Consider the following 13,222-nt stretch of genomic DNA (forward strand, 5'->3'; position numbering starts at 1 on the left):
CCCCAGGCTGTAATAGCCATAGAGCCAGAAATGACTGACTGGGAAAGGCAAGCCTGAGCCAGCCTGAGTCTTTGGAGACTGTCTGGCACTTATCTCAGGCTGCCTTGCATCCCCTACTGTTTACCTCAACCCTTGACCAGATTGACAACCTCTAGTTGGAATATGTTTTGTCCTGCTAGGCCCTGGCTTCAGGAGGGCAAGGATATTGGAGTCTCTCTGAGGCCCTGGCACACAGTCTGGCAGAAGGTAGTTGCTTTGGTAACCCATCAGGCTGCTGCTCTAGCTCAGCATCCTCAGAGCTGTAGAACCTGCTTCCTGCTCTTGCTTCACCCTCTCTGGATCAGCGAAGAAAACCTCGGGCCTGCTACATTTTCACATTGCTAATGGGACTCTGCGACAGTGGCAGAGGGAACATCCTAGCTTGTGTGTGACAGGCCGTGCATAGGCTTCTCTGACAGACTGTACGAAGGAAGAGACCCACTCCTGGCCTGATGGGAGGACTGCTGCCATGTTCAGCTCTGCTGGGAGACATGAACAAGTAGGTAAGCATGGCTGCCCTTACAGCAGCTACTCCAGTCTCTGGCCTGCTCGCAACTGAAAGACCCACTTCACCCACTCCCCAGGCTTCAGCCTTGTGATGTGAGGAACAACAGCAGGCCGGGTGGCAAGCTAGGCAAGCAGGCTGTGGGGGCGAGCTGGCTCAGCAGTTGATGTGGGTAAGAGAAGCAGGCACAGGATGCTGCCCACACTTTTTTTTTTTGTTTTTGCCCAGGCGGAGTGGTGAGGTAGTGGGGGCTGTGGTGAGGAAAGAGGAAGTGACACTCCTACAGGCTGGTAGGATAGCACTCAAGCTGCCTGATTAGAGGAGTCCTGGTGAGACTACCATAGGGCCCAGCTGTGGACAGGTTCAGCCCTGAAGTCCTGCACTGTGGAATACAGCAGTGGGAAATGTCTGATGCAGTTTTTCGAGTCTTCCCTGGAGAATGTGTAGGAAATGAAATCTACAGTTAATGGGTAGGAAAGGGGGTCTGGGGCCAGGTGCAGTGGCTCATGCCTGTAATCCCAGCACTTTGGGAGACCGAGATGGGTGGATCACTTGAGGTCAGGAGTTTGAGACCAGCCTGGCCAACATGATGAAACCCCATCTCTACTAAAAATATTAGGTGTGGTGGTGTGTGCGTGTAATCCCAGCTATTCAGGAGGCTGAGGCAGGAGAATCACTTGAACCCAGGAGGCTAGAGGTTGCAGTGAACTGAGATTGCACCATTGCACTCCAGCCTGGGTGACAAGAGTGAAACTCTCTCCAAAAAAAAAAAAAAGCCGGCGGGGGTAGTGGTGGGTTCTGAGAGCCTCTCAGTTGAGTTAATTATACAGGTTTTACCATTGGCTCTGCGACCTGTTGGATATTCTTTTTGGCTGCAATTTTGGGCTGTCAGTTGCCTGGTAAGAGAATTCACATAAAGTAGGAGTAAATCAGGGAAGGGTCAAGTAAAGCTGAGGTCATGAAGGTGGCTGCCTTGTAATTCAACAGATACTTCATGAGCACTTGAGCTTTGGTACGTTCTAGTTGACAGCATAGTTGTTTTAGTTGACAGCATAGTAGTTGTTTTTGAGACAGAGTTTCGCTCTTGTTGCCCAGGCTGGAGTACAATGGTGCGATCTTGGCTCACCGCAACCTCCGCCTCCCAGGTTCAAGCGATTCTCCTGCCTCAGCCTCCCAAGTAGCTGGGATTACAGACATGCGCCACCACACCTGGCTAATTTTGTATTTTTAGTAGAGACAGGGTTTCAACATGTTGGTCAGGCTGATCTCAAACTCCCGACCTCAGGTGATCTGCCTGCCTCAGCCTCCCAAAGTGCTGGGATGACAGGCGTGAGCCAGCATGCCCGGCCCCTTTTGTGTGTGTGTGTGTGTGTGTGTTTTTTGAGACAGTCTCACTGTGTTGCCCAGGCTGGAGTGGAGTGGCACAATTTCTGCTCACTGCAGCTTCCACCTCCTGGGTTCAGGTGATCCTCCCACCTCAGCCTTCCGAGTAGCTAGGACCACAGGCATATATCACAATGCCCAGCTAATTTTTTGTATTTTTTTTATAGATACGGGGTTTCACCATGTTGTTCAACATGATCTCAGACTCCTGAGCTCAAGTGATCTGCCTGCCTCAGCCTCCCAAAGTCCTGGGATTACTGGCGTGAGCCACTGTGCCTGGCCAAGATGACAACATAGTCTTTTTGGATTAGATGAACTAAGCTGCTTATTAAACAGCAAGCCCTAGGGCCCTAACTTTATCCAGCTAATTCTAGCTTTACAGAAATTTGCATTCAAAAGTAAGTGAAAAAGTCACAGTGTACATCTGTAATTCCAGCTACAGGCTGGGAGGACTGCTTGAACCCAGCAGTTTGAGACTAGCCTGGGCAAAACAGACCCTGTCTCATTACTTTTTATTTTTATTTTTTTGAGATGGAGTCTCGCTATGTCGCCCAGGCTGGAGTGCAGTGGCACAATCTCAGCTCACTGCAACCTCCGCCTCCCGTGTTCAAACGATTCTTCTGCCTCAGCCTTCTGAGCACCTGGGACTACAGGCGTGCACGACCACATCCAGCTAATTTTTGGATTTTCAGTAGAGACAGGGTTTCACCATATTGGCCAGGCTGGTCTCGAACTGACCTCATGATCGGCCTGCTTCAGCCTCCCAAAGTGCTGGGATTACAGGTTTGAGCCACCATGCCTGGCTTTTTTTTTTTTTTTTTTTTAAGTGAAAAGACCACCCTTCCAGTATCTCAAACCCATAGCCTACAAGTACATGGTGGCGCACGCCTGTAATCCTAGAGAAGCTGAGGTGGGATTATCACTTGCATCCAGTTTGAGCCAGTCTGGGCAACAGACCCTGTCTCTACAAAAAATAAAAAGTTAGCAGGGTGTGGTGGTGCATACCTGTGGTCCCAGCTACTCGGAATGCTGAGGTGGGAGGATCACTTGAGCCCAGGAGGTCAAAACTGCAGTGATCACACCACTGCACTCCAGCCTGGGTGACAGAGTGAGACTCTGTCTCCCCCCGTGCCCCGCCAAAAAAAAACTAGTGTGGTGGCTCATACCTGTAACCCCACCACTTTGGGAGGCTGAGGCAGGTGGATCACTTAGAGTCAGGCGTTCAAGACCAGCCTGGCCAACATGGTGAAACCCCATCTCTACTAAAAATACAAAAATTAGCTGGGTGTGATGGCGCATGCCTGCAGTCCCAGCTACTTGGGAAGCTGAGGCAGGAGAATGGCTTGAACCCGGGAGGTGGAGGTTGGAGGTTGCATTGAGCCCAGACCGTGCCCACTGGACTCCAGCCTGGGTGACACAGCGAGACTCCATCTCAAAAGGAAAAAAAAGTGATGGTAGAGACTTCTGTTTCCTGGCCAAAAATTCTCTCACTGGGGCTCACCCAGGCTGAGAACTAGGGAAACTGCAAAGAAAACATAGTCCTGATTATGTGCAGGCTTACAAGGTAGAGCTAAAACTAATCCACTGGAAGGTAACAAGAAACAGCAATAGGTATCCTTTTTTTTTTTTTTTTTTCCCTTTTTTGAAACAGTCTTGCTGTCACCCAGGCTGGAGTGCAGTGGCGTGATCTCCACTCGCTGCAAGCTCCGCCTCCTCCCGGGTTCACGCCATTCTCCTGCCTCAGCCTCTGGAGTACCTCGGACTATAGGCAGCTGCCACCATGACCGGCTAATTTTTTGTATTTTTAGTAGATACAGGGTTTCACCGTGTTAGCCAGGATGGCCTTGATCTCCTGACCTTGAAGTCTGCCCGCCTCGGCCTCCCAAAGTGCTGGGATTACAGGCGTGAGCCACCACACCCAGCCAACAATAGGTATCCTTAATCCAAGCTGTACAGCAATTCATGATTCACAAGTCTCTTCTGTAGAAAACATTTAATAATAGGGAGGTGATGGAACAACAAAGCAAAGGCAGTGTTGGGGCATCAGACCAGGGCAGGGCTAGAACTAGGGAGAAGCAACCAGTTAGGAGGCAGGCTACTACAGGTAACAAATGGAGAGCCCTCTCACCCAGCCAACTCCAAGAGTTCCTCTAGTCCCTTGTGCTTTACCCCAGACTTTAGCCCCAGAGCCTGTTCCTCATCTCCAGCAAAGAATAGCAGGGCAGGACCTGAGTTGGTCTCTTTTCAGGGGCTGTCTTGAAGATGGCTGTTTAAGCAGACATGAGGCTGCCCAAAGGTTTCTACAAGCCACCCTGCGTGGACTTTGGGGGTTGTTGAACGCATGCTCTGACATCCATGAATTGGAGACCTGGATCTAAACATGGGTTAGCTGCCCATCCTGGCATCTTTGGCTAATACCCTTAGCCTGGGTGCCCCTGAGAATGATACTTTGGGCTGTTGAAGATCCTGTCTGAGGAACCTCACATGGGTTTCCTAGTTAACTTGTAAAGTCACTCTGCCAGAGGTTATCACCGCAAAAAGCAGGACCTGGTGGGCTGGGCTCTCCATACCCTTCCAGCTCTGACTGCCTGGCATAAATGTTCCTCTTGAGATGGATGTGTGTTGAGGTGCAGGGAGAGCGCTGGGCTGTGGCTAGGGATAGGGCAGGCAGGATTTGCTCTTGGTCACACTGGAGGGATGCCCAGACCACACCCGGGCACTGGAGCAGTTCTGGGATACAGTGTCTGAATCCTCAGCGGCCACTGCTCTCTTGGCCCTGACTGTGCAAGGGAATCACGAACACAGAGACGTCATCGTAGGACACCTGCCCTTCCTCTGTGGGACTGTCTTCCTTTCCCTGTGTGCTGTGTATCAGCATCTGGGCCAGCTTCAAGAACCTGTGAAGACCATCCTGCAGATAGACTTCAGGGGCAGAGCAAAGGGGCAAGGCCAGCCCTCAGGAGAACTCACTGCACAAGGCTGGACATGGGGACCCAAGCAGTGCAGTCCGACTGGGGACCAAGCAAGCAGCAAGCCTGGAAGGGCCATGGGCTGAACCACAAGAGGCTATATCCAGGGATTTTTGGAACCCTAGTCTCCCCTCCTCCTCCAAGAAGCTTGAGACAGCCCTGATCCTGGCCAGCTGCCAGCTCATTGTCAGTGCTATCTTCTCAGCCATAACTACTTGGGCTTGCTGCTGGCACCAACCCAGGCCCAGGCAGGTCCCCAGCAGCTACAGTACCTGTGTGGGTCCTCTTGGTTCCCAGGGAGGAAGCTCCGCACCAGCCATGCCACCTGCTCGTTGGACAGGACATCCCAGAGTCCATCAGTCGCCATGACAACCACATCATCCTCCTGTAGCTCCAGCTGGCCCACATCCAGCACAGTCACCTACAAGTTAAGCCTGAGGATCTTGCACACTCCCTTCCCGACTCCCAACAGCCTCACTGTCCACCTTTCTGGGCAAATGGAAGCTGGGATGGACAGCGTTTCCCCCCTTACCTGTGGGACAGAGAGCAAGAAGGGCTTGAGCTGGATGTTCGTGTCTAGGACTCTGAGCTGATGGTCTCCCAGCCCCCGGGAGACAGCCAGTGTTCCTAGTAACCGAGCCTGAGGGAAAGTGAGGTGTGAGGTGATGGCAAATGGCTCCAGCAAATGTACAAGTACCAGGCCCTAGCACTGCAGAGCACACAGGGAGAGGTGGACTGTGGCCCTTGGAAGCCTTAGACTGAGAAAATTCCTGGACTCAGAGCAAATCCCAAGCCACCAGCCACAGCTACCAGCAAGAGGCAAAGAAAGGAGCTCCCACCTCTGCAGGGGACAATGAAGAGGGATTCTTGGGGTTAGGGGGTGCCAGGCACTGACCTGCCTACCCTGTCCATGGATCAGTGGGTACTTGAGATCCGATTTCTCCACACGTTTGTAGCTCCTACCAGAAGCAGAGCCAGCATCCATGCAAGCCCTGTGCCCCATCTCATCTTTCCCCAACTCAGGGCCCAGCTATCACACCCTCACAGTGCCCACCCTGCCAAGGTAGAGGGGGGCTGCCCCAGGCCATACAGCTGGGACTGGATCCCAGGGGTCTCCCTTCCCACCTGTCCACCATCCCCACTCACCAACCACTCATGTGGTGATCCCTGAACAAAACCTTCTGTCCCAAGTCATCCCCCTTCAGCCGCCGAGGGAACTCCAGTCGGGTGAACTCGCCAGCCAGAAGCTCAGGGTAGACAAAGGCCTGGGGTGGGGAGGCTGCACTCAGGTCATACTCACTCTTGTGGCCCTGGACCCAGGAGTTGGGGCTTCACAGCCTCCATGCTGCCAAGCGCACCTACCAGCTGCTGGATCCGCTGCCGCTCAGTCTCTGGGGTGAACTCGAAGCTCAGTGGCCGTATCTCATCTCTTCGCACCAAGATGGCCCTGGATTGAGGAGAGAAGGGAGAGGTCTAGGAGGGGGGCTCCACCCTCACCCATGGCCACCCTCCTACCAGTCCTTCCTCCAACCACCACGACCCAGCTCTGCCCATGATGATTCCTTAAAGCCCTCCATGACTACCTAAGACCTGCAAGGGTGAAGGCTTAGCCCTTTAGCAGGGCCCCTGAGGTCCCCACCCTCCCCAGCAGCTACTGTCCACCCTCACACTCAACACATACCAAATACACACAATTCAGCCAGTCAATCCTTCCTACTATCCCTCCACTTCCAGCCACCTTTGCTTGTCCCCATTGCTGCTTGTGCTCTCCCCATCCCACCCTTGCCCACCTTCCAAGGGGTGACTCACCTGCTATCCCCAGCATTGGCCACGTACAGCTTTCCCTGCAGGGACACAGCCACCAGGGCTGTGCAACCGCCCACCTGGCCTGAGGCCTCCAGCTCCCGCCCGATCACCTCGTCCTGGGGCAAACCAAGGCCATCTTAGCTGCTGCCTGTTCTGCCACCATACTACTTTGTCTCTCGATCCCCACCCTACCCGACAGTTCACTTCTACTAGCAGGCCTGACAGTCCCAGCCCAAAGTCCAGCCATGCCTCCAAGATCCCTGCAGTCAGGAGATCTAGACAAGGGAAGTGCTACTCAAAATAGGAAGAGAAACCAGCCACTGCACCAAGAACCAAAAGGGTATTCAATTAGATGATGCAGGTAAAAGCACTTAGCACACAGTAGGCGCTGGATAAAATGAGAGGGGTTATGCTGACAGTGATGGCTGTTAGTAACAACCCAACCAACCCAATCTCATCCTCCCAATCCAAGGATCTGGTGTGATGACCATGGGTATACAGAGATGCCATTTCCCGAGATCCCTAGGGGCAAAATCTCCACTTCTTTCCCAGCCAAAAGCCACACACTCACACATTCCTGAAAGGCACTCTCCAATGCCCCGATCACCAAGTCTTCTGCCCTGATGCCCTTTTCCTCCACAAACTGAGGGTCACTGGGGCAGATGCAGCGGCCATTGAGGTGCATGGGGGGCCGAGTGGCCACCAAGCCCTCTACCACGGCCTCCAGCTGCCGGCGCAAGCAGGAGTGCAGGGTGTTGGCAGCCAAGATGGCTGCTGCAGGACCGCCGTGCCCGTCGAACAGTGCCCAGTAATGGCCTGTCAGGAACTGCACAGGAAGGGCTCAGTGTCAGCCTCTGCCTGACTTCCCCAGTTGTCCCCTGACCCACCCTGAACTAGAACATGGGGCAGCAGGGTAAGAACCTCAGCCTGCAGGTCGTGGCCCCAGCCTGTAGGAGGGATTCCAGTCAAGAACTCAGGCTGCGCTCACCTCCTCTGGGCACAGGGTCAGCCACTCTTCTTCAGCCCCAAATTCACATCTCCGGATGCACAGCTTCCCACAGGCGGCTTGATCCTCATTGAATTCAGATTTCTCTGCATTGATAATCCTGAGGCCAGGAAATGGTAAGCGACCCTCCAGGGACACACCTATGTCCCCATGGGCACAGGGAGAGGACCCCTCCCTCTGGGGCAACAGCTCCCCAGTGCTGTCCCTAACACACACTTAAGACAACCACGATGTAAGCTTCCTAACTTCAGTGGCCTCATAGTTAAGGTAAAAGTCAGGACCCAGCTCCTCTGGAGCCTACCTGGTGACCCTGGGCTAGAAGGTAAGGGTATGTTGCCATTCCTGTCCCCTGCCCTGTCGCAGCCCAAAGCCCTGTCCCATACAGCGCAGGTCATACCCAGGGTGAGATGGTGGGGGTAGGGGGCGAGGGGAAATCTCCAAAGTCCCGAATGCTGGAACTCTACCGAGTCTCTGGGCCTCATCTTGGAAGCCCCTGGGCTGCAGGTCCTTCCCGACCTCCTGTCTTCTCTGAAGGGGAGGTCGGAATCCCAAGGAAAACGCAGGGTCGGGATGATGGGGACGTTGTCAGGATTCCGAGGAGAGGGCAAGAAGGGGCTGTCCACAGGTGGGTGGGGGCTGTCACTCACTCAGCTTCTCTCGCTTTCTAGGCCGGCGCAAGACCCGTGGCGGGCTCCGGTCCGGGCCCGAGCCAGGGGTCGGGGAGGGGCACTCACTCGGCGTAGCCTGCATTCCAGGGCAGCGTGCGTCCTCGCGCGGGACTGCGCACGGGCCGGGAGTCTGGGCGGCGCGAGGCGTCGGCTGCCCCGGGGCTGGAGCTGGAGCCGCGCAGGAAGCGGGGCCGTCGGTAGGGCACGGGGCTGGCACGCGGCCCGGGCGGCCGCGGCGCGGGGAGCGGCTCCCCAGGCAGGAAGCGGCGCCGGAACCAGCCGGCGGACATGGCGCGGCGGCAGGGGGCTGCCCGCCGAGCGCGGGGCGCTAGGGCTGGGCAGCCCGCGGGAGGAGGAAGTGGGTCGGGGGCGGGGCCGGGAGGGTGCGCGGGCGGGAGGCGGGGCCGGGGGCGCGCGGAGGGGAGGCGACGCCCCCCAGCCCCAACCTCCGCCTGGGAGCGTGTTCGCGGCTGGCTTGCTGACTCCAGGGGTCAACCCTCGCGACCGCCCGAAGAAGCCCACGCCGGCATCAGCCCCATTTGACAAGCAGGAAAACCGAGGCCCAGAGAAGCGAAGTGGCCTGCCCAGCGTCTCACAGTAGCCAGGGAGGACTGTTCACCCACGCTTGTGGGGCACTAGTGGTTGAGAGGAAAAGCCCCCCACACTCCGCGGGGCCAGCGTCGCGCAAAGCCTCAGATCTCCTCCTGCTGGGTGGGGACGTGACGCAAGGGGAAGATGGGGACAGGATGAGCTGGGAGGTGTCAGACCCGCACAATGAGTGTCTCCGAGCACAGGTTCCTTCAGGTGGCCTCGAATCCTCTCCGCCCCCGCCTGCCACCCTCCACCCCAGACGGGCTTAGTGGTCACCTTGGCTTTCCCTGTCCTGAGAGGCTGCTGCCACCCTCGAGGACAGTCTTCTAAATGGCTGTCCCTGCATTCAACATGTCCTCGCAGAATAGACAGCAGGATCCTTACTGGACTGTGAGTGAGTGATGGACAAGAGAAATCTGTGTCAGTCTAAAGGGCAATCAGTGGTCCCCCAAAGGCTCCTGCTGGTCCGAGTTCAGACCTGGGACGGAGGGAAGTGAAAGACGAGGAATCATCTTGCGGTCTCTCAACCACTGGCTAGCTGTCACCAGGGTCAGCAGCAGTGTCCTGTTCACATCTGCGAGTTAATAAAGCACTTTGTCACTCTTTTTTTTTTTTTTTTTTTTGAGACGGAGTCTCGCTCTGTCGCCCAGGCTAGAGTGCAGTGGCCGGATCTCAGCTCACTGCAAGCTCCGCCTCCCGGGTTTACGCCATTCTCCTGCCTCAGCCTCCCGAGTAGCTGGGACTACAGGCGCCCGCCACCTCGCCCGGCTAGTTTTTTGTATTTTTTAGTGGAGACGGGGTTTCACCAGGTTAGCCAGGATGGTCTCGATCTCCCAAAGTGCTGGGATTACAGGCTTGAGCCACCGCACCCCGCCTTTGTCACCCATTTGTCACTCAAATCCAACTCCCTGTGCAAAAGTGTAACTTTGGCCGGATGCAATGGCTCACCCCTGTAATCCCAACACTCTGGGAGGCCGAGGCGGGCGGATCATTTGAGGTCAGGAGTTCGAGACCAGCCTGGCCAACACGGTGAAACCCTGTCTCTACTAAAAATACAAAGATTAGTTGGGTGTGGTGGTGCGCGCCTGTAATCCCAGCTACTCAGAAGGCTGGGGCACAAGAATCGCTTGAACCCGGGAGGCAGAAGTTGCAGTGAGCCGAGATGGAGTCACTGCACTCCGGCCAGGGCGATAGAGCGAGACTCAGTCTAAAAAAAAAAAAGAAAGAAAGAAAAGAAAAAAGTGTTACTTTATATGGACGATTCTGAGGCCCATGGAGGGGAAGTCTTGGACACCCAGGGCTGTGCTATTTCCATTACGACAATGCAGCTGACTCAATCCTCACCCCCAAGGCACTTCTCTTCCCCTTTCCTCCTCCAGGAAGCCAGGGCTTGCCAATTGAAAGTGGCTAAGGCTCCACAGCCCAGTGCCCCCATATGAGCTATATGAGGAGTCTACCTTCACCTCCACTCCCTAGCCCAGGCAGACGCTCAGTAGGCCCCACTTCCTCCCAGCAGCTAGCCCTGCCCCAGTGGGAGTTCCTCAGGCCCAAGAAGGAAGGTTCTTAGGGCAGGGAGCTATGCCCAACACCCACTCCCTCCGATGACTCAGTTCCAGAGCAGGCTGGGGGCTGATTGACTGAACCCACAGTGTGTGCTGGGCCCACACTGGGCACAGGAACACAGTACTAATGGAGACAAGTCAGGCCTCTGCCCACCAAGCCCCCTGCAGTGATGATAGCAGTTCTGGTGGATGCTGCTTCATCCAGCTGGCAAGGGGATAGGGGCCACCTCAGAGAAAGTTTCCCAAAGGACCTCTGAGCTGAGAACTGTCACTGTGACAGAACAGAAATGTACCAGGGTGGGGCAGGCCCAATTCAGTCTATGGGGCCACTTTCTTACCCTCACCAGTTGATGCCTCAGAGGATTTTAAAGTCTAAAATTGGACAAAACAAAGCGCTTACACTCTATTCCCCAACCCACTCCTGGGTGGGGGAAAGCCTTGTCCTAAAGTATTTTCACAGAAGCTCTGGGCAACCAGATGTCATAGGCGGTCTGTTGCACAGCTTAGCCATTTTCTATTTTCAGAGCCATGTGGAAGCACATGGCAATCCCATCCTCTCTGTTCCAAGGTGGCCTGAGTGTTCCTTCAGTGCTACCAGGCTCTTCTGACTTCCAGGGCTCCTGAGCGCCTCACTCTCGCCTGGATCTTAAGCCAATGTCTCCTGGTTTACTCCCTCATTTTGCTGAAGTGCATCCTTCAACAACTTTCCAAGAAACGGTGACTGGGAGGTACTTTCCCGAGAGAGATTATTTATCTATCTTTTTCTGTGAATGGTCTGTTTGTATCCTTTGCCAAACTTTCTACTGGGCCATTCGTCTTTTTCTGTTTTTTCTTTTTTTTTTTTTGATACGGAGTTTCGCTCTTGTTGTCCAGGCTGGAGTGCAATGGCATGATCTTGGCTCCCCGCAACCTCCACCTCCCAGATTCAAGCAATTCTCCTGCCTCAGCCTCCTGAGTAGCTGGGACTACAGGCATGTGCCACCACACCCGGCTGCCACTGGTCTTTTCTTATTGGCTTATGAGAGTTCTTTATATATTAGAGAAATCAGCTCTTTATTTTGAAAGGAGTTACAAGTATGCTGTTTGTAACAAGTTACAGTTTGTTATTTGTGTTTTGGCTGTGATGGTGGCTTTTTCCATATAGACTTCATTTTTAATGCAAATGGATTATTGATCTTTTCATAAATGAAAATAAAAATGTCAGGAACCCCAAATTTGTTATGCTAAAGGGAGAGTTAAGCTTGGAGACTGAGTCACACACACACTGGCATTCCTTTTTTTTTTTTTTTTTTGAGATGGAGTCTTTCTCTTCTGTCGCCCAGGCTGGAGTGCAGTGGCATGATCTCAGCTCACTGCAACCTCCGCCTCCCGGGTTCAAGCAATTCTCCTGCCTCAGCCTCCCCAGTAGCTGGGATTACAGGCACCCGCCACCATGCCCGGCTAATTTTTGTATTTTTAGTAGAGACAGGGTTTCGCCATATTGGTCAGGCTGGTCTCGAACTCCTGACCTCAGGTGATCCACCCGCCTCAGCCTCCCAAAGTGCTGTGATTACAGGCATGCTAGGATTACAGGTGTGAGCTACCGCACCCGGCCTCTTTTTAAATTTTTTTAAAAATTTTATTCCGGCAACACTTCATTCTATGCTGTAGAACTAATGTTCTCCAAAACTGTCATTCTTTTCCCAAATGGATACCTGTTACCTTGCAACCTTGTGTCAAAATATTATGCATTAACCAGATCTCCATAAAAAGGCACAAAGCCTCACGCATCTCCAGGTGACTGCACTCACAAATTGCTCATCAGTAAATTCTTTGCCAGTCCCTAAAACTTTCAAGATGTATATCCTCCTATAAAACAAGCACATGTCAATTGCAACTTTAGGTCTGCAACCTAAACCTAACTCCTAAAACCAAAGTCTGTTAAATTTCACACTGACAATGTCAATTACAAGTTTATCTGCCCAGGTGCAGAACAAGGATAGGATGAGATCAATCATTCCTCCACCTACCCTGAGACCTCTGCATAATTGGCTCTTCTGTTACTCCCTGTTCTTCCAGTGCTCAACCTATCTTCCAAATAGCCTAGATTTACGGGACACTAATTAAGAGTCTCACAAAAACATAACCATTTGCCTCACTGTCTTCTCCCCTTTATTAAAGAAATGTACAAATATTGAGCCTCCTGAAAACTTCTTGGGAGAGCACAGGCCACAGACGTTTCTGTGACTTGTGTTGCTTTCCTGGGCACGCTCAAACTCTGGCTCAATAAACCTCGACTGATTGAAGCTCTTGCCTCAGTCTCTTATTTGGTTAAGATTTTCTTTTTTTTTTTTTTTTTTTCTATAGACTAATTTTGGATGTGAAAGATTTTCTTTGATGGTTTCTGTGTTTGGTGACACAGAAGTTTCCTCCACTCCAAGATTCTACAAACTGCTCCCTTTGTTTCTTCAGTATTTTTAAATTATTTTAGAGAGGGTCTCACTCTGTCACCCAAACTGGAATGCAGTGGTGTGATCAAGGCTCACTGCAGCCCTGACCTCCTGGGCTCAGGTGATCCTCCGGCCTTAGCCTCCCCAAGTAGCTGGGACTACAAACGTGTGACTGTGCCTGGCTAATACATATCTATCTTTTAATCTATCTGTCTATAGATACGTATATGTACAGATGGGGTCTTGCCATGTTGACCAGGCTGG

The 13,222-nt window shown here is 53.2% G+C and overlaps 1 protein-coding gene across 3 annotated transcripts; it reads right to left on the bottom strand.

Annotated features, from left to right (window-relative positions):
* Positions 1 to 3,901: 3,901 nt before the first annotated feature.
* PPM1M (protein phosphatase, Mg2+/Mn2+ dependent 1M) lies at positions 3,902 to 8,770 on the bottom strand. Of its 3 annotated transcripts, none has more exons than XM_003894324.4 (10): positions 8,443 to 8,770; positions 7,691 to 7,808; positions 7,274 to 7,528; positions 6,706 to 6,818; positions 6,259 to 6,343; positions 6,043 to 6,161; positions 5,792 to 5,855; positions 5,429 to 5,536; positions 5,169 to 5,317; positions 3,902 to 4,824 (listed from the first exon to the last, which is right to left on the bottom strand). In XM_003894324.4, the coding sequence occupies exons 1-10, from the start codon at positions 8,664 to 8,666 to the stop codon at positions 4,680 to 4,682; spliced, it is 1,380 nt and encodes a 459-aa protein (XP_003894373.1). In that variant the 5' UTR covers positions 8,667 to 8,770; the 3' UTR covers positions 3,902 to 4,679. The 3 variants fall into 3 exon arrangements, with proteins under 3 accessions (XP_003894373.1, XP_021790045.1, XP_021790046.1); XM_021934353.2 differs by having other exon boundaries at positions 6,043 to 6,175; positions 6,255 to 6,343; XM_021934354.2 differs by having other exon boundaries at positions 3,902 to 4,849; positions 6,043 to 6,175; positions 6,255 to 6,343.
* Positions 8,771 to 13,222: the final 4,452 nt, after the last annotated feature.

Source organism: Papio anubis, chromosome 2 (assembly GCF_008728515.1).
Source record: "Papio anubis isolate 15944 chromosome 2, Panubis1.0, whole genome shotgun sequence".
NCBI classification, from domain to species: Eukaryota; Metazoa; Chordata; class Mammalia; order Primates; family Cercopithecidae; genus Papio; species Papio anubis.

What these genes read in the sequence shown, in the direction of transcription:
- PPM1M (XM_021934353.2), bottom strand. Translation starts at nt 8,666, where the DNA reads ATGTCCGCCGGCTGGTTCCGGCGCCGCTTCCTGCCTGGGGAGCCGCTC. An exon ending in GCGGATCCAGCAGCTGGTAG is followed by an intron (nt 6,176 to 6,254) that starts GTGCGCTTGGCA and finishes ACCTGAGTGCAG; the next exon opens with CCTCCCCACCCCAGGCCTTT. An exon ending in TCCATGGACAGGGTAGGCAG is followed by an intron (nt 5,537 to 5,791) that starts GTCAGTGCCTGG and finishes ACTTTCCCTCAG; the next exon opens with GCTCGGTTACTAGGAACACT.